Source organism: Macrosteles quadrilineatus, unplaced genomic scaffold, assembly GCF_028750875.1.
Source record: "Macrosteles quadrilineatus isolate MER2022 unplaced genomic scaffold, UCM_ALF_1.0 Scaffold_1__1_contigs__length_201487025, whole genome shotgun sequence".
Classification (NCBI taxonomy): Eukaryota; Metazoa; Arthropoda; class Insecta; order Hemiptera; family Cicadellidae; genus Macrosteles; species Macrosteles quadrilineatus.
The window spans coordinates 65,400,719-65,427,665 of record NW_026542594.1 but is presented as its reverse complement, the minus strand read 5'-3'; the positions used below and the strand labels follow the sequence as shown (position 1 = coordinate 65,427,665).

Below are 26,947 nucleotides of genomic sequence, written 5' to 3'. Positions count from 1 at the left end.
TATGTTGTGTCGTTAAAAGTATTGTCCAGAAAACAAATTGTGTTATAAAGTTAGAAGTTTATGTTTAAAATATGTTTACCTTGTGAAAATAATTGGAGGGAACAAGATTCATACACATGTACCATTTTTATTCCAATTAAACTTTGATGGCCAGGGAAATTGAACGTTTAAAAAAAATACATTTTTCCTGTCAGAGATTTTATCAATGATTTTTTATGATTTTGGCAGAGCTCCAAAATAGTCCGATGAGTATTTTCCTATAGTTCCACTTTACTAAACCCAAATGGACGAAACGTATAAATTGTATAAATTTAATGGAACATTGGTTATACATACTACCTGGTTTACAACAATGGACTTTGTTTTATATTTAAGTAAATTCTCTTTACAAACGAGAAAACACCAATACCCTAAAATCTAATTGAAAGAGTACTGTAACTAAAAAAAAAAACTATCATTATAAATCAAACCATTGATGAATCAACGGCTAATATGTTTCATTCACCAAAGACATATGACGTCGTATAATTAACGGTTTGGGATATCTAATTTTAGTCCTTACTTAAGAAAAAGTATTTACGTCCAATAAATTGAGGCAAAGAGCTGCTTAATGTTGCTACTGCAATTAGGCGGAGGTTTACATACATCAGCAAACGTTTATCAATTGGAATTCAATTTGTAATTAATAATTAACTTCAAAATTGTTATATTTATACTACCAAAAAATGGTAAAAAGCTAAGTTATTGATATTTCTGCATCATTGAGCAAACAATTAATTAGAATATACGTTTTTATATATAACAAGCCATAAAATAATTAATATAAGTCCGTTCGAGCAATTACAGTTTCATAAATATTACATTATTGGCATTTACTGCTAGAAAACTGGTTTATTCCATACATTCAAGAATAAATGCATAATGTATTCAGCCTGTAAATAATTATTGGCTATTTAAAGGCGACCACGGTTTAACTATGTGTATCCCGGGCCTAACGCCAGTCAGCTGTTCCAGCCTGTATTGATCCGGTGCCCCAAGCTCGACCAATCAGAGCGCGGGTGCCCTCCTCGCAGCCAATCCCGGCGCTTAAAGCGGATGGATTGTTTGAAGCTACACATTCATACTCTTTCTAAAACACAAACCCTGAAAATACCTTCCACGAAAGGTTTTATACTATTAAATGTTTAGGGACGAGGACGCCAGATAGCCCGATTTCCTAAATTTGGAAGATAAATAATGTAAATTATCAAAGAACTATCATTGACTGATTTCTAGTCATACCCCCAGCGTTAAAATTGCCCATATTCTTCTATTAAAAAAACGTCTCCCCATTAGATATGAAATCGTTGTCATATAATTCAACAGTTTTATACACTAAACTTCTAGAAATAATTATTACTAAGACCACGCCTTCGACTTAGGAACCGGTTTTGTACATGTGCTTAATCGAGCGATGAATGTCCCAAGGAGATTGTACAGACCAAGAAGTACTTGCCAACACATACTATACTTAGAATACTTTTTGAGTCACAAAATGTGTGTATCAAAGTACCACACGGCGGGAATGGTCTGATGTGAGAAGCCTAGAATAACCGTCCTAGCAACCTGCTGTCAACAACAATGTTCTGTGTAGAACTGTAGATACATCAAAGTGGAAGATGGAACAGCAGCTTTGTGGAAACGTAATTCTGTGTCGTCATGCACTAACTATTCCCATCAAGCCACGATCTAATCAGTAAATTTTAACCCTTCAACCTCCAAACGCCAATACATCATCCATCGAGAGTAACAAATAGATACTTATGAAAACTTATCATTGGACAATTCTTGAAAACTTTGCCTGACATGTACTGGAAAAAATCTTAAGATTCCTGCACTATTATGAATTCACCAAGAGGCAACAGCATGTGTCGATGTTTTGAATCCTGCCTTAGTCTGGTCTAGTGTGTACCACATGAGAAGTTCAACCGTCAGTAGGAGAAGAATCACGAGTTTTGTGTTTACAAGATAGTGGAAACCTTTTAAATTGGGAACGAAAAACTATCTATCCCTGGGATCCTAAAGGTTAAATAAAACATCCCGTAAGAATGGCTCTAATGGTTTAACGATGAAAATCTCATTTTAAATATACCAAGCTCTGATACTTCAAGGAAACGTTGGCAGTATAAGCGCATCGGTGCTTTATGCATGCAAGTTGTGCTCAGTGGCGACCAGCAGTTCAAGAGACCTTGTCACTCCAAAATGCTACACTAAGTGCGACCTCCGTACTTTAATGGATATAAACAGTCTCTGATGCTACGAATGACACTGGATATAATATAAGCTTTTATTTTGTGAAGTGGAATCAAATTGGCTTTTTTTATCTGAGACTTTGTCACAAACCCATGATATCAAGCAAAGTGTAAATATATAAAATAATAATGAATTTGATTGGTTGAAACGGTTGAAACTAAATGTCAAATTTAATTAAGATACGAGAGACTATCACGACATACACGTTGTCAATTCGGGTTAAATATTATTTGTTAAAAATAAAAAATATCATTAGTCGACTCAAATTTTTTTATCCAAATACCCAACTTATTTATTTGCTACCTTTAATTATTAATGCTACCTAAGTAAATAGGAAGTCTTAAATTAAATCAATTATATTCATAACCCTTGCAAATGATGTCCATAAATATCTATACACTTTTAGTCATGCATACAAACCCATTTCTCTAAATTTGTTGTTATTTTCTTGCTCCGCCATTTTGTTTTGATTCAGAATCAATGAGATATAAGTATTTTTTCATATATATTTTACTTATTATACCTGTAGAGTTGCAAGTTTATAGCATCTTCGATACGTATAGAAAATAAATAAAAATTAGCAACCCTTTCACGGGACACTCTGTATATATCTTCAGATTAAGTTTTCAATTTAAATGGAAGATTTTATAAAATCGTAAACTCAAGTTAGTGTGTACAATTGTAGCAAATTGCAGCAATAATTATTTCCTACATAGTACAAAGAAGCACTCGACAGTAGCCAAGGTTTGTTCAACCTATATTTCTGTTTCCAGTGTAGTGGGTAAAACATAATTTTACTCATCAATTCACCTGAAAGTAAACTATTTCCTCTCAGCTTTATACATAAAGGCTGAGGCTAATGGCAGGACGGGCGTTTGAAAGAGTGATTGTCGAACGTATCCGCTACAACACAACACAGGCCCCTCTCCTGAGGGAATACTGCTTCCCCTCAACTCAAACATCACAGACAATACCTATCTCTGTTGTCTTTGTGTATTATTGGCTAATAAAGATATCGTTGATTTTATGGGTAGTAAATTTAAAAATTATTACTGTTTTTCTCATAAAATACGTTATAATAAACAGCCATAAATTATTGGCTGCTGTCACCAGCCAGGTGATTATCTACTGTAAAGCAAAAATTAAAGGTTTATTATGAAAATATAACATTTTGATCTAATCAATTATTAAATTATACCTAGACTTCACCTATATCTGAATTTTTACTGACACAACCCTAAGATTTGAAGTATTCATTTAAATATTGAATATACATGATACATTTTCGTAAGTAGCAATTGCATTTTGATCTTAGTACAATATCACACTTAAGTTATATAAACGTTGGGCGATGGCACTAAGTCATTAGGATCTTTGTTTTTCTTTTCTTTTAGAATTTTAATTTTTTTCCAGTAAAAATGTTGTTAAAACGTCCATTCCAAGTGAATCCGCATGGGAAGTCTAAGTATTTTGTCTAAGTAGACAAAGCTGTATTTCTATAATTTGCAGCTAAAATCTCCCATGAGACGCCTATGTAGCACAGTTTAGAACTGAAACCGTTCGGTTTCATATACGGTACTCATATATTCTCTCCTAAGAGAATATGTTGTTCAATAATGTAGCCTACGTTGTTATTATATGTACAGGGTTAGGCAAAAGTCTGGATCTCTCCAGTTAACTTTTTAACGCGTTGCAGTAGCAAAACCAAACTCGGCACATATTTACAACATAAGAAATAACACTTTTTCATCAAAGTTACAACTTTTCCCTGGCCCCCAAAATGGGGTATTTTTGGGGCAGCCCCAAATTTTCAAATTTAAAAAAATCAAATTTCAAATTTATCATGTGACCATTTTAAAGGGTTTGTCAAGAGATATTGAATGGCGCAAACCAGAGGTCAATATCGCACCCCTAATCAAAATGGCAGTAATTTTAATTATTTAAGATGAGCAAGCAAGATTAAGTCTGGACACCCCCAATTAACTTAAAAAATTTAATATTTGAATACTGACCAAAAGGTGAATTCTCTTTTTTTATAAAGGTATGCTGAGTTTAGTTTTCCTGCTATAACCTGTTAAAAAGTTAATAGGGGATATTTCAAAATGACTGTCATTTTGATTAGGGGTGCGATATTGACCTCTAGTTTGCGCCATTTAATTTAGCTTGAGAAACCCTAAAATGAGGCGTCACATGATAGGTGTTTACATTTGAAAATTTGGGGCTGCCCCCAAAATACCCCATTTTGGGGGCCGGGTAAAAGTTCCAACTTAAATGAAAGAGTGCATTTTTTATGTTGCAAACATGTGCCGAGTTTGGTTTTCCCACTACCACACGTTATAAAGTTAACTGGGGGTGTCCAGACTTTATCTTTCTTGTTCATCTTAAATTTAAATGGCTGCCATTTTGAATAGGGGTGCTATATTGACCTCTGGTTTGCGCCATTCAATTTCTCTTGATAAACCCTTTAAAATTAGGGGTTTCATGATAAGTGTTAACATTTGAAAATTTGTGGCTGGGGCAGAGTTGTAACTTTGATGAAAAAGTGCAATTTCTTATGTTGTTAATTTGTGCCGAGTTTGGTTTTGCTACTGCAACGCGATAAAAAGTTAACTGGGGGGTTCCAGACTTTTGCCTAACCCTGTATGCCATTGGGTAAGGTAACAAATGTAAGTAACAATTTGTTTGAAATAAAATCAAATCCATTTAAGATCAAGAATAACACAGTGTAGGGATATTATAACTTCGGATATTTTACTGATATCCATTAAAAACTAAAACGTTGTACTGATAGAGTAAAGTATAGTATGTAGGTTAATTGAAATATTTTATTTACAATCTGATAATAATTGTAATAAACCGTTTTATGGACAACTCCTGATGTTCTGCAAGTCTAAATCTAAAGCCTAATCTAAGGGGAAGAGCATATTTTCTAGCATCTTCTTGATGTTGTGGAGATCCCGCACAAAGATCATGTACCTGTGTACCTGTACAGTGTACATACGTACAGGTTTAATCAAATCAAATCAAATTAATTTATTGTGCTAAAGTTGACAATGAATATTGCATTAACTAAGTCATGATACAACATACAAAATGATTCAGTTTTTCTTCTTCTTAGGCTATCTATAGTAAGGTATTTACAACTCTTGCTAGACAATAATTTACATATTTCACTATCGCTATCCATACAGTACACCATACAGCAGTCCAGTTACTGTGGTTCAAGAACTTTTGTATGCTGTAAAAGGACATATTAATTAACTAACCATCTTTTTATGCAGCTTTTAAATGTTGAGTGGTCTAATTCCAAAGAAAGATGTAACATATTTTGGGGTTTACAAATTGTGGGAATTTCGAAGTGAATATGGGCAAAACGGAAGTTTTATGGATAAGGGAATAAAGAAAGATTTTGTTTGACTAAGGTGAGGGTTTCAAGAATGTAGATAGATGGAAGAGCTAGAATTGTGGATTCTGAGGAGAATTTTCTACACGATTGGCGTTTAGGTAAAGAACAAATTGTTCCTACTGCCCGTTTTTTGAAATTAACCATAAATTTAGTTTGTGCACTTCCATAGACCCATATAGGTATATCATACGCTGAATGGGGATAGATAGGTCCGTAATATACTGATATTAGAACGTCATAAGTAAATGTGATCCTTAAACTAAGCAGCAAAAAAATCCATTACTGATTTTTCTAAACCTGTTAATCTATTATCTGAGGAATCAAGATTTTATACCCAAGTAGTGTATATGACGCACCAATGTGACGTGTCAAACACCGTGACGTCACGACAACCACGTCGGACCCCGTGGATTGATATGTGGTCGATAACTCGTGCACCATCACGCCCACGTACCCCTTGTGTTGCAGTTGCAGTTAACCGGGTTGGAGAAGGAGTTATATCGACGCATTGAAACGAAGCCAAGAATGTTGCATTAACGTGCAAAATAACTCAACATGAAAATTGCATTTACACTTAAAATAAATACACGTGTAATTTCTGTACCTTTAATAAACATTATTGACTTTTTATTAGCAACCTTTTGAGGCAGTATACTTAAGTGATTGATTAGTATACTGTATAAGCAATTAAGTATAACACCTACACCATAGCAAACCTGCAGACTAAGTGAATTTCCTTTTTCCTTATCGGATTTAAACTAAAATCTTCCCTTAAACATGTCATATTTATTCACCATTTTAATATTATTAGGTTTAGGGAGTACTTAAGTTCATTGCCACAATTTTTTTTTTACGCCAGTGGATTTTTTTACGTTTTAAAAGGGAACGGTCCAAACCCTGGTCTTGTTACTACCTAATTGTTACAATTATCATGGATTGTGTTTTTTATTTATTTATTTGAATAGCTTGGTATGGAATAAATACGTTTACAAAATTTTATCAAAATATATCAGTAAGCAGGTAAACTAGAACAGTTTACTTATCCTCCATAAGATTTACTTGAAAACATATACATACAGTATATGCATTTGTAACGTATGGTTTACCATCCGTGTTTGATGTGGCTTCTGGGGACCTCATAACGAAAAGGTGAAGTGGTCTCAGGTAAAATGTCTTACCATAAGACCTACGGTAATAGCTTATTCTCTATTTGGGAAATTCACCGAAATCTTTGACCTTTTAGATTCAGATCACTGCATTAGCGATGAGCTGAAGTAAGAAGACCCACCTCACCACGACTGTGTTTCTATATTTATCCAGGGCTGTCAGGCTAGTAGCGATGAATGACGGTGACCTCTCCGATGTTTTCAGAACGTGCAGTACGCGGCAGGTGAGAATCAATACAGTGCCCTCGCTGGGTTGAAAGGTCATAGACGCTAGCGCTGCGACGGCAACTGCTACAACTACCGTCTCGAATTCACTCCTACGAATTATTACGTTATTACAGCACAGAAACGATGACGAATCGCCCCTCTGCCCGCGGTCGACGCGAGATTACCTTTTTATCAAATTATAAGACGCACGGGAGAACCGCTTCAGCTCTAATTTGGTTATTGTTTTAATTAATGACGGTCCTTTACTGCTGCCTGTCGGCTGTCTGATTAGTCTAATGCTGATCTGTCAGTTCTGTGCTGCATCCTTGTTGAGGGTTTTATGTTTTATTGATTAATACCCAAACTAATCTGACACAAAAGAATCACATAGGCATTTGTTGCAGAAATGATTTTCAAAGAACAACTACATCCATATATAAATCCCAAAGTACCCATGAACTTTTTTTTAAACTACAAGTCACATCCCCCATAAACCATAAACTTAAAATGTTCGTCATGGCGAGAAACCTTGCGCAAAACTATCCATTATTTCATAAATTGCCCTTGCCTTCGTAATTCCTTTTTAAAGTGAACTTTCTACATATGCCTAATGTTAAAATACCTCAGCTGTACTTATTTGTTTGTAGTACTGTATTCTGTTTTGTTTATTTCAGAAATAAAATACTTGGGCATGCACTTAGATGCAAAGCTTAATTGGAAGGCACATATCTGGACTAAAAGACAACATCTAAATTTAAAAACAACTAAACTTAATTGGCTTCTTGGATCTAAATCAAAACTCAGTACAAAAAATAAATTGTTACTGTACAAAACAGTTCTAAAACCAATTTGGACTTATGGTATTCAGCTTTGGGGATCAGCAAGTACCTCAAACATTGAAATTATTCAACGTTACCAATTAAAATTATTACGTAAAATTGTCAACGCTCCTTGGTTTATTACCAACAGAACACTTCACAATGATCTTCAAATTCGAACAGTCAAAGAAGAAACTACAAAATCTAGTGAAAAATACATTATAAAATTGGAAAATCATTCAAATCATCTTGCACTTAATTTATTGGAGAATCACAACACCATTTACAGACTGAAGCGTACGATATTGGACCTACCATTCAGAGCTAAGTGTTATCAAAATTATCTTTGTTAGCTAGTGTTTGAGCTAATGTTCTTCAAGTTATTTTTGTATTACTATTTATATCATTTGCTTATTGTTCAACTTGAACAGATTGTAAATTAAATAAAGTTAAAAAAAGCTTATAACTTAACCAATCGATAGTTTTATTAATACTTATGAAGTCAAACGGGTGAAGCTTGTGGGTAACGGCTAGTTTTAATAAAAGCTAAACATGATTAAAAAGTAGAACCTCCAAGGATTGATTTTGAAGAATGAAAATATTGCACCCCATAAAATCATATATTAAAAAGCTAATCATCCAATTTCGTGTTAGGTCATGACAAAAAAAGCTTAAATACTTATTGTTATATGAAGTACCGGGGGAACGAACCACGGCTCGGTATGTTTATTCCGGTTGTAAAAGCAATATAAAGGAAACTCGCGTTTTCTATATAACTAATTTCAGCTTTTATTATTTAAGTTTAAGTGGAATATCAACTTATTATGAAGAAAATATATACTTGGCAGTCCAACACATAAATTTACTTTAATCTAACACATTTCTTACGTTGTGAATAAATAAAACAAATGTTAAAAAATAAAAGAAGTATTTTTGATATTATTTCCTATAGTAGGAATTAATATACAATCACAGGTTCATACAGTAGCAATCACTCAATCAGCTACAATAGCATTAATACAGCATAGTACTCACTTGAGTCTATACTTTTCAATGCTGCCTCTTCTCGTCAAATGACTGTTTTGTGGTTTGAAGAAAGGGACAATACGATTACAAGGAATATATTACTAGGTGGCGTTCGCAGAGGCATCCACAAAATTGAGCGGAGTCATCAAGGGTTCATATTATATTGTTTTTGTCATACTGCAGTGAAAACAGTCGTTTTTAATACATGCGTTGCTGGTCTAAAGTAGCATTTTTACTCTTTAGGGAGTAAAAATCGTTTTTAGCCTCTATGGAGTAAAAATGGGCTGTTGTCAACTCAGTTGTAAATTTATATTGTAAACGATTGCATGTATCGATTCATGCTTCGTAATCATTTTAACCTACAGTCTACAGTCTCTTCCCATAGCATTTTAGCTTTGCAGATACATTAATCCATTCCCACACTCAAAACTGCTCACCTTTACTACTTGCTTCACCACCCCCTACGTCGTGGACATGATTCCCTCTCTTCTCATAGCATTTTTGGATTGCAGATACATTAATGTAATTGCCAAAGACAGTTCCCACACTCTGCACTGCAAGCCTTACTACTTCCTTCACCACTTCCTACATCGTAGGGCCTGTTTCCTTCCCTTCTCATAGCATTTAAGTATTAAATACATTTATCTTACTGCCCAAACGGTTCCCCCACTCTGCATTGCCAGTCTTTACTACTTCCTTCACCACTTCCTACGTCGTGGGCCTGTTTCCTTTCCTTCTCAAAGCATTTTAGGATTAAAGATACATTAATCTAACTGTCACAGACGGTTCTCACACTATGCTCATACTTTACTATTTCCTAAGCCACTTCCTACATCGTGGACTTGTTTTCATCAAGTTTCCATTACATTTTAGTATTTGAAATACGTTAATTTAATTTCCACAAACATTCTCCTAACTCCACACTGCTAGCCTTTACTAATTCTTTCACAATTTTCTATGTCGAGGTGTTTAGTTCCCACACTCCTGACTGCTCGCCTTGACTACTTCCTTCACCACTTCCTACGTCTCGGACCTGTTTCCCTTCTTTCCCATAGCATTTTAGGCTTGCAGATCCCTTAATCTAATCGTCATAAACAGTTCCCAAACTCCGGACTGCTCGCATTTACTACTTCCTTCACTATTTCCTACGTCACGGACCTGTTTCCCTCCCTTCCCATAGCATTTTAGGATTGCAGATACCTTAAACTAATCGTCATAAAAAGTTCCCACTCTCCGGACTGTTCTCCTTTACCACTTCCTTCACCACTTCCTACGTCACAGACCTGTTTCCCTCCCTTCCCTTAGCATTATTGGATTGCAAATACCTTAATCTATTGGTCATAAACAGATCCCACACTCCGAACAACTCGCCTTTGCTACTTCCTTCACCCCTTCTTACGTCACGAACCTGTTTTCCTCCCTTTCCATATCATTTTAGGATTGCAGATACCATGATCTAATCGTCATAAACAGTTCCTACACTCCGGACAGCTCGCCTTGACTACTTCCTTCACCACTTCCTACGTCACGGACCTGTTTCCCTCCCTTCCCATAGCATTTTAAGATTGTAGATACATTATTCTAATCGTCATAAACAGTTTCCACATTCCGGGCAGCTCGTCTTGGCTACTTCCTTCACCACTTCCTACATCGCGGACCTGTTTTCCTCCCTTCCCATAGCATTTTAGAATTGCAGATACCTTAATCTAATCGTCACAAACAGTTCCCACAGTCCTGCTTGCCTTTACTACTTCCTTCACCACTTCCTACGTCACGGACCTGTTTCTCTCCCTTCCCATAGCATCATAGGATTGCAAATATCATAATCTAATGGTCATAAACAGATCCCATTCCCCAAACAGCTTGTCTTAATCCTCTTCCTTCACCACTTTCTACGTCGGGGACCTGTTTCCTTCCCTTCCAATAGCATTTTAGGATTGCAGATACCTTAATCTAATCGTCATAAACAGTTCCCACACTCCTGACTGCTCGCCTTGACTACTTCCTTCACCACTTCCTACGCCGCGGACCCGTTTTCCTCCCTTCCCATAGAATTTTAGGAATGCAGATACCTAAATCTAATCGTCATAAACAGTGTCCACACTCCAGACTGCTCCCCCCCCCCCCACACTGCACATCCTTCATCACTTCCTACGTCACGGACCTCAAGCTAGTGTCGTCATTTGAGTATTTATGATCCATACCGTTTCTGTTCCAATATCTGTGAAATAATGCTATCAGCTATTTCTTTATCTACTGCATTCAAAAGTCAACAGCTGATCATATGTCTTTGTTTATGTGTCAAATACTGCTTCCATAAGGATTACATTGAAACTTTGAGACCCAGTGGGGCGGATTCCTGAGGGACTTTTTTAATGCCATATAGATGTTGGCACTCACCGATATGGTCTTTATCACCATGCAAAATTTGAAAACGATTGATTCAGCCGTCTAGGTGGAGTTTGCGTATTACGAAATGCATAAGAGTCGACGTATAAGAGCTTCGCTCGCTTCGCTCGCTCCGCTCAACAAAAAAATGTTAATCAGCTAACAAACCCCATTACACTAAATTAGGATTGATAAGTGTTTTTTAAGAGTCTTTGGAGAATAGCGGCCAGCTTGGATCATCATCCATAGAGTTGATAGAGAATAGAGTTGATTATCATCCAAAAAAGTTTAACAAACACCAAAGTGATTATTATTTAAATATCTATTATACTGTGGGGTTAGAAATTTTCATTGTAGTTTTGAATTATTTTTTCAAGTAAATCCATGGAAGCCAACGGCCATCTTGGATTTACCTGCCGTAAGAGCAATGTTAACTTTAACAGCCACTGGAGAGTTATTTACCATCTAAAAATTTTTTTTTACAAACACCATAGTATTTGCAATTGAAATACCTAGTGCGCTGTGAGATTAGAAATTTCTTTGTAGTTTTTAAATTGTTTAATGAGTTAAAGCGTCTAGGCTCTTAATAGCGTGTCTAGAATATAGTAGGCACACAGGCACATCCACCTACCGTCTCCCTCCCGCTCACTGTTATCATATTCATAAACGAATCAATAACGTCTGGAACTTACCTATTTACTGCTCAAACTTCCAGGCTGGTTAAGTCTCTTCAATTTTCTTGAACTCTTTGAATTATAAAAGTAAAAACTCTTCCCAATACATTATATAAACTTAAATTGTATAATACTCGATTTGAACCAATTCCCTACAACTGTTTATTTGATTAATTAGAATAGAACCAACAAAAATATATCAGCTTTTTAATGTTACGAAAAGTTTTTGATATTTGAGTTGCTGTGGGCAACGTTTCTCAAACATACAACTTATATGTAGCCTAGATAGAGATTAATTACATACCAATTTTAAATAGGAAAAAGTATATAATTAATTATTTGTAATAGTTGCGAGAAAGCCTTTACTAAGCCGGATTGTTACACTGTATACGTGTACAGTCTACAGACTGGTATACGAACATACACTGATTGGACTTTCACGAACGTGAATTAGTTCTAAACTTCACGAACTTAGTTGAACACATAATTAGATAAAAACGGGGAGAAATAAATTAACTTATCATCTTAATGTACTAGAACCAACCTTAAAGTATTCCAATTAGTACCAAACATTGAAAATAAGTTGTCTTAATATCGTAAGAAACGCCATGCTTCTGTGAAGCGTTGAAACCAAGAAATCCAACTATTTATTTATATACAATAATCTGAAGTATTCAAATATAAATGATTGGGCTTTTATCATGTTTAAAGTTTTGATTCACACACTTAAAATAATTGCTGTCAGTACAATAAAAACGACACGCTATGGTAAAATAATTAGAAGAATAGAATATTCCTTTACACAATATAATCCTGATGCTAAACATTTTTTAAGTATTAAATATAAAATAAAATACTGAAGTGAAAGTAAATACCACATTATGTTGCTTCAAAATTCACTTAGATTCAGAGACAATGAGTGACAGTGACGACGATCACTGTAAGCGGTGCAGTGTTCGCTGTCAATTGTGAGCAGAGGGGGAGGAGAGACAAAAGAAAACATTTGCAATGCAGAGCTGCGGTTGGGGCTACTAATTGGGGACACGCGCCCTCCCCCAATTATTTCCGTTTTCTTACACATGAGCGAGGTGCTATGTGCGGAATAACGCGATCGGATCAGACGAACGGGGAGAGAGAACAGTGACGGTGATCTTGTGGCGGAAGCTATAAAGTATATAACAGTCCATTAACAGCTGCAATTAAATATTACAATGAGATAAGCAGCTGTTTGGAAGTTGCTGCCACGAAATTATACTTAAGGCTCTGGCTGTTTGTAGCAGACCATGTCTAAGGACCCTCCCCCTTCCACAGACAAAGTAACATATGAAAGATCAGGAAACGTAACTTTAGAAATCATTTGTTTTATTTTTTGTGACAGGTGGAATTACCGCGACTCCCAGTACCACCTCTGGAGCAGACCATGGCCGGGTATCTGTCCACCCTCCAGCCACTACTCACCCCCCAGCAGCTAGAGTACACCCGGGGTCTGGTCCAGACCTTCACCAGTGCCGAGGGTCCTGGGCCACGTATACAAGAACAGCTGCTACAACGACAGCAGGCCATGGATAACTGGGTGAATACTCCTTATATACTAACGTGGTTAATGTGGTTATTCTGAAGGTTTGCTGTGACAAGGTTTTGAACTTTCTCCCCTATACATAGTATGGTGCTTTGGTATTCTCCACACTACACCAATAAATCGACTTCCAAATAAGGTTATAATTAGTTTAAATAACAAAATCTTCCTAACATAAGATAACATAACCTAACCTAAACACCCTTAGGTTAGTTTAGGTTAGGTTAGGTTATGTCAAATTGTAAGGTGTAGTAGGTATAATACCAAAGTACCCATAGTATCACTGTGAAAGTATGGTTTTCGTCAAAATTTTCACGTTTATGTTTTGAATGGAAATATCCGTTTTGAGTCCCTGTGAACCCAAAGAAGTGGTGGCATTTTTTGTGATTTCCTCATAACATATCAGAGGTACTCCCACCGCTTGCCCCATTATAAGGATTGTTAACATGCTACTGGGAGAAAGTAAGTGTCAGTTTGCTGATAATAGTTTATTTACCTTGGAATTATGGATAAGGTTCGATAGAGTGATTTCTCATCTAGTGCTTGTGTCATGTATTATACCCTAGGTAAAAAGGTGCAAGGTATTGAAGATATAAATAGATATTGTGATTCATCATCTAGTACTTGTGTATTTGTGGTGTTATTATATTAAATAATTTCATTATAAATGTATTGTATTATACACTAGTTAGACATGCGCAAAACATTGAAGGTTGCATGGATTTTAAAAGTCAAAAGATGTTCCACGGCGACCGGTGCTGCAAAGTTGAGTAGGCAAGACCAACGCTGTATCAATATTGCGTTCTGTAGTGGAAGGCGCACGGGCACCGGCGTACCGTACTGAGACATACTCGTCCTGGTCCACTATATCGCTACTACTGCTCTGCTATACTGATGGAGCCCGAGGTCCCGGGTTCAAAACCTACCAATCACCAATGTCGCGACCCTCTGGGTCTAGTCTAAAGTAATCTGTAACACAGTTCCGGACTAGAACCTAGCCTCCTAGTATGTGAAGGTGGGACATAAAGAAATTGTAAAAACTCTATGGTTAAACATATTTTTGGACTATGCATTATTGTGCAATAATTATGCTATAATTCAAACGTATAAATATTTAGTGTGTTACTACTATATTATTACTATATTATCACTACTAAACAAAAGTCTGACAAAGTTTGTAAACGAGGGATGGCAGGCTTTATACAGATGTGTAAATATTGTTTGTACTGTAAATGGTAATTAAATCAACACGACTTAGATTCGCAAGGACACATAGTAATAAGTCATGCAGGGAACATTCATTCTACTCTCTTAACCAGTGCCCATAGGTTATATGTTTAACACCATATACAAATTATCTCTTAGGCTAATACAATTTAAAACCTTCTTATTTTACACTAAATTCAATTATTATCTAAATAATTTATAAATAAAAAAACTTTTAAAACAAAACGTTTTTAAACAAAATAAAAAGTAGAAAATAATTTATAAATATGTGGAGAGTATAAATACTTGTAAGATTTAAAACGAAAAACGTGGGGTGCATGCAATAGATAATTTACAATTACCTTCACCTATTGAACTAATGTATTATTATCAATTGCAAGCACCCCACGTTTTTCGTTTTAAATCTTACATGTATTTATACTCTCCACATATTTATAAATTATTTTCTACTTTTTAGTTCGTTTAAAAACTTTTGTTTTAAAAAGGTTTTTTATTTATAAATTATTTTCTACTTTTTAGTTTTAAATGTGTGTGGATCTATTTCAAGCATCTATATCAGATTAAGTCAGAGGCATGTGGGAAATCTAAGGTTAATTTGAGTTTCTTTTGATATATAATTATGTATTAGATTTAATGTATGGCCTACCTACTAACTATAAATATATCAATCTATTTAATTTATTGTTTACTTTATAGAATACTAAATAAATAACAATTGACATTATTAACAAACACCTTTATATCTTCGTACAGATTTTTTATCTTTATTTTGAAATGTTTGCTTGTATAAAGAATCTCTTGGGAGCATAACCTGTTCCTCTTAACCTCTGCTCTTCAAACTGTCAAATTTAAGTATTTACAGCTGACTTAAATTAATTTATATATTTACATTCTTTCAAAATGTAAACATGAAAAATTTGGAAGCCCATGGGGCGTAGTCCAAGGGAAATATGAAAATCAAATGATATAATATTGGGTTTGTCATCCATTTATGAGCTATGTTCCAAATTTCAAGTCTCTAGCTCATCAGGAACTTCGTTTAAAATTGATATCAAAATTTGTAGGAAAGTGAGCTAATAAAAAGAAGCTCATGGGGCGTAGCCCAAGGGAAATATGAAAATTAAATGATATAGTATTGCATTGTCACCCATTTGTGAGCTATGTTTCAAATTTCAAATCTCTAGCTCATCGGGAAGTATCAAAATTTGCAAGAAAGCGAGTTAATAAAAACAAGCCCATGGGGCGTAGCCCAAGGGAAATACGAAAATTAAATGATATAATATTGCATTGTCTTCCATTTGTGAGCTATGTTTCAAGTTTCAAGTCTTTAGCTCATCGGGAAGTTAGTATAAAATTGATTGCAAAATTTGTACCAGACAAGAAAGCGAGCTAATAAAAACGTTTTAAAAATGTTCTTGCTAACAATCATTTGAAAAAAATATATTTTTATAAATATTTGTATTGCCCCCTCCCCCACTCATCAAAACTCCGCCCATGTGTTTAATTTAAAAGTGCTGAGACAAGTATATCATTTAATTGCCTTTAACGTAGTTTATTTCCCTCGTCCGATGATTATTCCCAATTTTACAGCTGTATTTAACAGGTTATTCATTTTATACTATTCAAAGGGTACTTGACCTAGCAGCGGAAAAAACAGCTAGTCCACTAATATTTTCAAACATATATTTGGTCTATAGTGCATTTCCATGTACATTGAAAATAACCGAGGAACCGCAGATACAATATTTCCGTTTCCTCCGCCTATTCAGCACTCAGTAGTCCTCAGCCTATATTTGCTGAGAGTACCTATACGACCAGTAGTCACGTGATACATTCCCTCCCCCCCCCACCTACTCTTACTCCTGACAATCTTATGCACTCTTAAGTGTATCCGGCAACATTACACTTCTACAATACTTCTAATGTTTCCTTTGATTTAATCTTACTTCGTATTTAATACTTTTATCTAGGTACACTGTTATATTTATCAAAACATCTCCGGGTTCATGTTGACTTTTTATGCATGTTTTATCATACTGGATTATATATGTGGCAGACGTTAATTATTTTAATTGTATACCTGGACCGTTATTAAAATCAACTTTGTTCACTGCTTAACCCTTTAACTTTAATGTTCAATTAAATTGGTTTACCTGAAAGAAATATTTTATTTTGAATTTTACGTTATTAAGACTGAATGTAACTTTTGGATAATCCCTCTTCACAAAACGTATAAATAAAATAACTAATTTAAACATTACGTTTGGCTATCACAAGACAAAAGGGTTGTTTGTAATTGTTATGCTGACCTAACAAAAGATATATGTTAGTATCAAGAACAGTGTTCTGACGGTCCAAATGTAAAGAATACCACATACTATATACACTAAAATAGAAATAAATAAATGGAATGTGTACACGTTTATTCATTAGGACGACCCCAGACCTTGTGTCTAGAGGCTTGGTGTTATGTGAAGGGGGGGGGGGAGGGGAGGCTGCACTTGACCGCTTTTGTTAGCTCAGCTTTTGATCTGTTGATAACACTCAGTTTCCCTGTCGCAAACCCTCCCACTCCAATAATTGTCATATATGAAATATGAGTGGGTTCTGAACAACTTGTCCTACTTAGATATTAGTTCTGTCTAGCCTTCGTCTGTAGTAGCCTATAACATTTTGTAGACTGAAACTGGACAAATAGATAAAACTGCCAACATAAAGATGCGCATATTTATCTACCTAAATATTTAATATGCCAGTATAAATTTTGCAATCGTTGTTTTTAAACTGTCACTTAAACTTTATTACCATGCCCAAGGTGTCGTTGGATAGCCTAGGTCATGGCACGTAGATTTACCTTCAAATAAAAAATGTTTGAAAGTTCATCAGGGCTCTGTCCCAAAGGCCTTCTAATTTCTACTCCTGCTTTAGTTTTACAAATAAAAAGAATACCTGGACGGCTGAAGCAATCTGGACGAAATTTAGGTCAATCATAATCAACTATGTGAAGGTATAGGATAGCAATGGATCTTGTGCAAATCAAGCAACAGGGGGGTTTACGTGAATTTAATCTTTTAGAAATTTACCATGGGTGTCATGGCTGATTATTTGTCATAATAATAACAATAAAAACTTAAATAAAGAGTTGTAACATGATTATTAACAAGCAATTTATACAAACGCACTACAAATACAGCAACAAGAAAAGAAAGATCAATCTGATTAATACCGTTGAACATAATATACAACAAAATTACCAAAATAACCAATTTCAGTAGAGCCTATTCACCACTGACTTCCCATTGACTTGTCATTTACGTGAACCAGAGATGTACCATTGCATTAGCATGAAGCGTTCATGAGACGGATTGATGAGTCTGACTGGATTAACAAGTTTATTGCCAGAAACAAACACAAACGTCATGCATGCATGATTCCGGAAGCTCGGACAGTTAAAATACCCTCAGCAAACCTGAGACTAAGTGAATTTCCATTTACCTGACTGGATTTCAACCAAAATATTCCTTTAAAATAGTCAGATTTATTTCCTATTTAAATAACATTAATTTTAATGAATACTTAGGTTTGCTGCTACATGCAAGGTATTTAGGTGTTGTTTTATTGACATGTCGATAGCTTAGTGTGAAATGAATAAAATGGTCAAATTTAATTAAATTATATTCATAAACTAGCAAACCACAACGATTTATTAATTCTCCATAAGAACAACATGGGGATTTTTTTACATTTTTTTTAATTATCTCTGTAACCGCTAGGCATACAACAACGCTCCAATATACACAATTATTTCTTTTTTAAGCTTTACAAAATAGTTTGGTAAGAAATGTGAAATTTTGTGTTTTAGGGGGGGGGAATGGGAAAACCCAATTTTTACCCCATAAACCCCTGTTCCCGTAGTCCGATCATGCTGGTTCACGAACTCGTTCGAATAAACGTAGGTTTACACGTTTGTAGCATATTTAATCATTTTTGCTCGAGTTATCGTGCTAACGGACATACACACACACACATGCACATTTGAATCTCTTCAATAGTGTTGTGCTTTGATTTTTAACACATCTATCACAGACCTTCATCTAATAAACCAAACATTCTCCTTATAATCTCTAAGAGACGCTTACCTACTATAAACATAGATGAAGTTATATTATTTTATGCTACAAACATTCGCCATGTCAGACACAATATTGAGGCTACATTCATGTTGCCTGTACAGTGTCAAGACGGGCGCTACAACATAACGGTATTAACAAGATTATATTATTCAGATGTTTATATTGAAGAAAATACTTATACTGTATATTATTATTTTAAATTCCTAATTGCATATTGAGTACGTATTGAGTATTTTCATAGTGGGATACTTGCTCTCGCGTTTACCTTTGAACGAAATCAATAATTACAGTATCCGAGGTCATAACAACGAGGTCAACCCCTATTTGGTTATGTTTAAAGACAACATTAGGTTTTTACTTTATAAATTCCTATGTTATTAACTGGTTAAAATATAATTAAGGATTGAACCAAGACTTGAGCCATTCGCCATAGTACAACAAAAACTCTATGATTTTCAATATATGACTAGATTTGCAATGAACATTGACTGATGTAACGACCTTGGACCCGGCATTTTTCATTGACTAATGCCAGGCCAATGAAAAATGCCAGTAATACACATTATTGTCAGTGGTTGATCAATCTAGATTCTAGAATAGAATCTAGAGCACCTGGGGTAGTTCCAGGGCCCGCCACCGTACCGACACAGCGCCACCTCCCCGATTCTACTCTCGCAACGGTAAAATATTACAACTACATCCAACAGCCTTTTTAATACATTACATTGTTACAGATTATTGTTGGAAGTAGTGTGCCTACTACCTTTAATATTAATGCTACTAACTACTTCCTGCAATCTCTTGCAATAACTGTTATAATCTATTTTACAATTTTTGTGTTAGTTCTTTCTTAAGCTATGTTAAATAAACAGCAATAGCGTTTCATCTTTTCATTCAGTGAAATGTAACTTATGCATTGATACAATATGTTCAACTTTATCCAGTTAAATATTGTTTTAGCGAATTTCTCCTAATAAAAAGAAGGTATTATCGTTGTGGCACGGTGAGATCTAACCCCAAGACCGATTTACTTCATTTGCATTTACCTATTTAGAGAAAAAAAACACAATTCATTCAAATGTTCAGACCTATTAAATATATCCATATAATAGAGGTTATGTGAGCCTGTGTATGTCCCGACTCTTTTCAGTTGATATAATAGTAATAGGTCTGTAGTCTAGCTAGAAGCTCGCCATTGTATTGGCAAATTTCGAGAGTGTACACAATCAATTATTATGTAAAAACTAGTCAGGGGCGTTTGCGCAGCCTACGCACAAGACCGAACTGTGATAACTGCAATCTTAGGTATAAGCGTGACCTGTGTACAATATTATATTCGTGGTGACTACAGTCTTAGGTATGAGCGTGACCTGTGTACAATATTATATTCGTGGTAACTACAGTCTTAGGTATGAGCGTGACCTGTGTACAATATTATATTCGTGGTGACTACAGTCTTAGGTATGAGCGTGACCTGTGTACAATATTATATTAGTGGTAACTACAGTCTTAGGTATAAGCGTGACCTGTGTACAATATTATATTCGTGGTGACTACAGTCTTAGGTATAAGCGTGACCTGTGTACAAATGCCATCGTCAGTTGGCTCAGGTAGAGAGTATAACTCAAAGCTACTTAGATCGGGGATATTTTGGAGAAGAGCACAACATAAAGGAGCTGTCATAAAGTGCCAGAACAGCACTAAACTTTTACAACAGTAGATATTGCTACTGTAAATGACCTTTTTGGTTGTCTCTCAGTAGGGTTTTATGAGATGACACATGACGTGTTACCAGCCCCTTATCATATAAACATAAATGTTAAACTCAAGTGTCAAATTGTTAATTACCTATTATAGACATTTCGTTTATCTCCTCATAAATTCATTCTGCATACTGCTTATACATGTTGTGCAATATTAGTGATAATAATTAATCTTATCTTGCTAATATTATTAACTAGGTGACACCCATCGAAATTGACGGTTAGTTTCCAAGCTTACGCTAATTCACATCTTTAAATGGAATTCGCATATTTATTACGGAAGATTCTGACCAAGATAATCTTCCTGAATGTGACTATAATTTTGACTCAGAATATAATTTTTAAGGAAGTGCTTTTGTGGTTAAAATATGGTTTTAAGGTTTATTTAATAACAGGTTTCTTTAAGCAGCATTTTTATGTCCTTTAAATATGCTACATATTGGGTTTATACAATACATTTATTATTAGGCTAAATGTGATTTAAATCTTTTAAAAAATAACTGTTAAATACTATTGAAAAATTATTAATTTAAGTTACTAAATATAAGACACACATAGCTATAAAATGGCTGGACCTCTTCCCATCTAATGCTTTATTACTGTATTTTATGCTTGAGAATAATTTTTTAGTAAAAAAAGGGAATTTTGAAAATGAAAAAATGAACGATGAATTTTGTTAAAATCTATGTTATGTTGCGGCGCGTTGAGCCACAGGGGTTCACCAGTATTATATATAATACGCTAAGCCAATTTTTAGCCAACAGAACTCCTTCCTCATTTTTATATTTAGGTTATTTTTAGGTTTATGGGGGGTTTATTGGGTAAATATGGGTTTTCCCAATTTTAACCATCAAAACTAAATATTTTGCAATTTCTTTCTAAACCATTTTGTAGAGCTTAAAAATAAATAATTTAGTATATTGGAACGCTGTTGTATGCCTAACGGTTACAGAGAAAATTCAAAAAATTCCCATGTTATTCTTATAGAGAATAATTTGTAAATAAAAAAACTTTTTTTAAACAAAACGTTTTTAAACGCACTAAAAAGTAGAAAATAATTTACAAATATGTGGAGAGTATAAATACTTGTAAGATTTAAGACGAAAAACGTGAGGTGCATGCAATAGATAATTTACAATTACCTTCCCCTTAAGGGGATCCGCCACCACTAAAATGGGTGTTTTTTGATTTTTTTACAATTTTCGAAAAATGTCATTTTCTTATTGTGTATACTTTTGACAATATCCATGTGAAGTTTCATGCATATCTGACCATATTTACTATTGGTACCTTGACCACAAAACAAAAGTGAGAATTTTCGGATTTTTAGTTTTATTTTTTTTAATCATCTATATATTCCCTATAATATAGTAAAGAATCATTTGTATTTATAAAAACTAGCAGTTACCCACGGGCTTCACCCCGTTTGACTTCATAAGTCTTAATAAAATTAGTGATTGGTTAAGTTAAGCTGAAATAAACAAAAGAGAATACAGTAATACAAACAAATAAGTACAGCTGAGGTATTTTTAACATTAGGTATATGGAAAGTTCCCTTTAGAAAGGAATTACGACCTTAAAGGGCAATTTATGAAATAATGGATAGTTTTGCGCAAGGTTTCTTGTCATGACGAACATTTTAAGTATATGGTTTATGGGGGTGTGACTTGTAGTTTTCTCAAAAGTTCATGGGTACTTTTGGCTTTATATGTAGATGACATATTTATCACATACATATAAACACTTAACAGTTTGAATGCTATAATGCACCTGAGCTATATGAATATAATATGTAACCAGCTGTTTGAGAAAACAGCTGGTTTGGGCAAACCAGGTGTTCGCGGACTTCGGACTCAATTTCCCAAAAGTCGTGTTTTTTTTTAACATTTTGTTAAATAAAATCAAAAGTATTTGAGCAAGCCAATTCAAATTTTTACCACATCATCCCCATACTATGAACTATATTTAATGGTATATTAAGCCTTATACAATCAAAAATAAATATATTTTGAAACATTTTTGGTAAAAAATTAAGGTCAAATTTTTTACACTTTATGAAAATTGCTATAATTTTTGTAACAATTGCGTTACTATGGTTACTATACCATTAAAGTTACAGTAGGTTGTAAAGAACATGAAAATACTTACTTTTTTGAAATATATTGATAAATAAAAAAGTTATTTAAGCTTTTCTTCCCCCCACTCCGAAATTTATATACAGTATGTATATATAATATATATGTAGGTATATATAAACAATTTTTTGGTCTTATTCTTATTATATAAACGCTAAATAACTAAAAATGGGAGAAAAAATGAAAATATTAGCTTAAATAAGAAAACTAGGTTTAGTGGTGGCGGATCCCCTTAATGTATTATTATCAATTGCATGCACCCCACATTTTTTGTTTTAAATCTTACAAGTGTTTATACTCTCCACATATTTGTAAATTATTTTCTACTTTTTAGCGCGTTTAAAAACGTTTTGTTTAAAAAAGTTTTTTATTTAAAAATTATTTTCTACTTTTTATTTTTTAATGTGTGTGGATGTTAAATCTATTTAAAGTATCTATATCAGATTAAGATAGAGACATGTGGGAAATCTAAGGTTTATTTTCATATGTATTAGATTGAACGTAGGGCCGACCTACTAACTATAAATCTATCAATCTATTTAATTTATTGTTTACTTAATAGAATACTAAATAAATAACAATTGACATTATTAACAAAATGAATATGTTTATATATATATATATTTATATTTATATATATGTTTTATATATATATATCTTAACCTCTGCTCTGCGAACTGTCAAATTTAAGTATTTACAGCTGACTTAAATTAATTGATACATTTACATTCTTTCAAAATGTAAACATGGAAGATTTGGAAGCCCGTGGACGTAGCCCAAGGGAAATATGAAAATTAAATGATATAATATTGCATTGTCATCCATTTGTGAGCTATGTTTCAAATTTCAAGTCTCTAGCTCATCAAGAACTTCGTTAAAATTGATATCAAAAATTGCAGGAAAGCTAGCTAATAAATCAACTCCATGGAGCGTAGCCCAAGGGAATCTATCTATCTATATATTAATAGGCAAGCATGTTTCTTTAAAACCTTTTTTCCCAGCTCGTGTGCATCGCAGGAAAAATCTATGCATACTGTTGGAAAGATATTTACCTGTAGATGTGCAGAATCCCTTTATAAATTAAAATAGGCTCAAAAATAAGCACAAAAAATGAATTTAAATTTTGAAAAAATTAACATGGATCAAATGGGTTGCCATGCTGGTTACGAAATAACAACGAAATATAAACAGAAAATCAAAACAAATGGAAGAAACTCCAATCATATGTTTTATTCACAGTGTGGGATGAAAATAAAGAAGACTGTACATTAAATATTTTTGGTCGAGTTTCGACCACTGGACGACCTCTAGTATAAATAAAATTAGAGTTTTGTCTGTACATTGCTCAGAATCATAAATTTTTAGGTTATTTTTACGTTTTATACATTAAAGAAGCCGAAACAAGTCTCATCTAAATTTCTGTCTGTCTGTCTGTCTGTAACACTCAAGATGGCATTTTACGCAATCTTCTCCAGGAAAACGAGAGTACCTATCAAGATCCAAGTCATTTTAATGTATTCACTGAATTGGCGACAGTGTCTTTAGCCATTAAAATATGGCCTCACTACTTTGTAAATAAAATTACGGACGTTCAAAAATGCAATTTTGTGCGATTTTTGTCAAGTTTTCGTCTAATTTTTATCACATAATCATCTATGAAATAACGAACAGCTATTCGGATCAAGATTTATTTTTTCTAGCTGTCACTGATATGTTTACAAATGTTGTTAACAAATACCGCAACCATTTCCTAACACGTTTGAAGGCAAATCCCACATAAGTGAGATTAAAAACGTTTTTCTTACATACTGTAAAGGATTTAATTAATCGCAAGTGGAATAATATAGTGTAACCGTAAATTACATTAAATAACTAGGCATCATCCAGGTCAGGAACCAGAGATTCTTTGTGTATAAAATTGTTCTGGAGTTTTGATAACCAGAAAGAAGACATTGAATCAGTGTTGTATACGGCTGGGAAACTTAAATTTATTAATGACCGTCGCCAATAGCTTGGAAACAAGGTTTCCACTCATTGACGGCGCTTCAATGGCGGTTGTGTAAAGTGTAAAGTAAAAAATCACTGCAGTGGGTGATTGTAACAGAGGTTTTAACTGACTATGATAAGATCCCCGTGCGTAGAACGGGCACACAGCTAGTATGAAAATAAATTGATATAATATTGCATTTTCATCCATTTGTGAGCTATGTTTCAAGTTTCAAGTCTCTAGCTCATCGGGAAGTAGCTATCAAAATTTGCAAGAAAGCGAGTTAATAAAAATAAGCCCATGGGGCGTAGCCAAAGGGAAATATGAAAATTAAATGATACAACATTGCATTGTTTTCCATTTGTGAGCCATGTTTCAAGTTTCAAGTCTCTAGCTCATCGGGAAGTTAGTATAAAGTTGATTGCAAAATATGTACCGTACAAGAAAGCGAGCTAATAAAAACGTTTTAAAATGAAAACTGTTGTAGTTTACTTGTTTATGGATATATGTTGATAAAATTTGGCAAACTTATTTATTTCATCCTAAACTATTGCCGTATGGTCAAAACACACTTTTTACCTTCCCCGCAGCGCTCGAAAACCTAAGCACTCGTTAAATCTATTCTATATATCTAATTCCGTAAGCCCAAAATTTTACACAATGAAATTGTGAGCGAACGGGAGGCCGTAGAGATGGGAGAGGTCTCATTTTAAAGGTCTGGGCATGAAATTTTGGGGAAAATTATTCATTTTTCTTAATTATTCACCAAAAGGTTGTTACGGAATAAAATAATACATATTACTTCTACATTCTGTATTTATATATTTAGTTTTATCTACTATAATGTTCATTTTTTACATCCACAATGTCCATAATGTCAAGGACAAAGCGAAGTTTTAAGGAACATTTTTTCAAGAAGCGGTAGGGGAGGAAAAGTCAATATTACAAGTAGTTTCAAGAGTCTGGGGTGACAACACGCAGGGAACCTTGACAAAAGTAACAGGATTAGCTGCACGACCCTTACACTGGCACACGCGTGCACGTTATATGTGATCATAGTCGCACTCATACTAGGTATCTAGATAAAGAACCATGGTGAGTGTCTACATGAAAACTGCCTGTTCCTGTGACGAGGGTGCAAACAAAAACGTCAACTTGCAAGGGACGGAGATTTTGGTGGATTTCACAATCTCTAACAACTTGAAGATGAGTCTACATATGACAATTGACTATTCCTGTGACAATGAAGCAAATACAACTACCCACTTGGCATTCCACCTTTCAGGTACGAAGGTAACAGGAGATGCTACAAACCTGTCCTTACTCTCCTACGATACAAAATACCTAACTTGGAACGATAATTACAGCCTTTTATTTTTGTTCTCCTTAATTCCTATCGTTATATATTGATGTGTTTTGAAATTATAATTTACATTGGGAATTCAAGACTTTCGATATGATTCATAGGTAGACCTATGAATACTAATCACACTTTTAATGTTAAAAGTTAAAAGTAAAAATATTTAAGAGGGTTCTGGTGTATGGTCTATTCATAGGCATACAATTCAATCTACAAGAAATATCCCACGATTAAAAAAAAACACTCTATAGTCCAGGAGCAAACTGCACATATCCAGCTTCCGTGGGATTTTTTGTGAAGGGAATGTGTGACTATGTGGAATCTCTTTATTATATGTCACATAATGGTGTAGTACCGGGTGTTTACCCTCAAATTGCGGGGTTTGGTTTTTATGACGTCGTAAATCCAAGATGGCCGCCATGTGTGACATCTATTCATTAAATTAATAATAACTCTTTTCAAAGTAAAATAATCCAATTTTAATTTACACCATTGAATTCAGCTCAAAAAATCTAACAATTTGATGTTTTGAATCATTGCTCTATGACCACTGGTTACCGAGATATTGAAGGCGGAAAACACAGAACATTGTCCCCATGTTATCCTTATGGGGAAAAAATAAAATTGTATATCTAGCTTATTTCTCAGCATATCTTAATAATAATTGGTATGTGGCTTCATTTAGTAGAGATCTACTTGATTATGGCCTAAAATCCCCCATTTTTACATTTCCGTGGCAGCAAACCTGCATACTAACTTCCAATGTTATTCTTATGGACAATTTTTTGC

General features: G+C 34.3%; 1 protein-coding gene across 1 annotated transcript in view; it reads left to right on the top strand.

Annotated features, from left to right (window-relative positions):
• LOC128983426 (vesicular acetylcholine transporter-like) overlaps positions 1-26,947 on the top strand; it is a 121,311-nt gene that overhangs the window by 58,611 nt on the left and 35,753 nt on the right. The window contains exon 3 of the mRNA XM_054402713.1: positions 13,356-13,550. Coding sequence (XP_054258688.1) covers positions 13,356-13,550 — 195 coding nt within the window. The remainder of the gene's footprint in view (positions 1-13,355; positions 13,551-26,947) is intronic.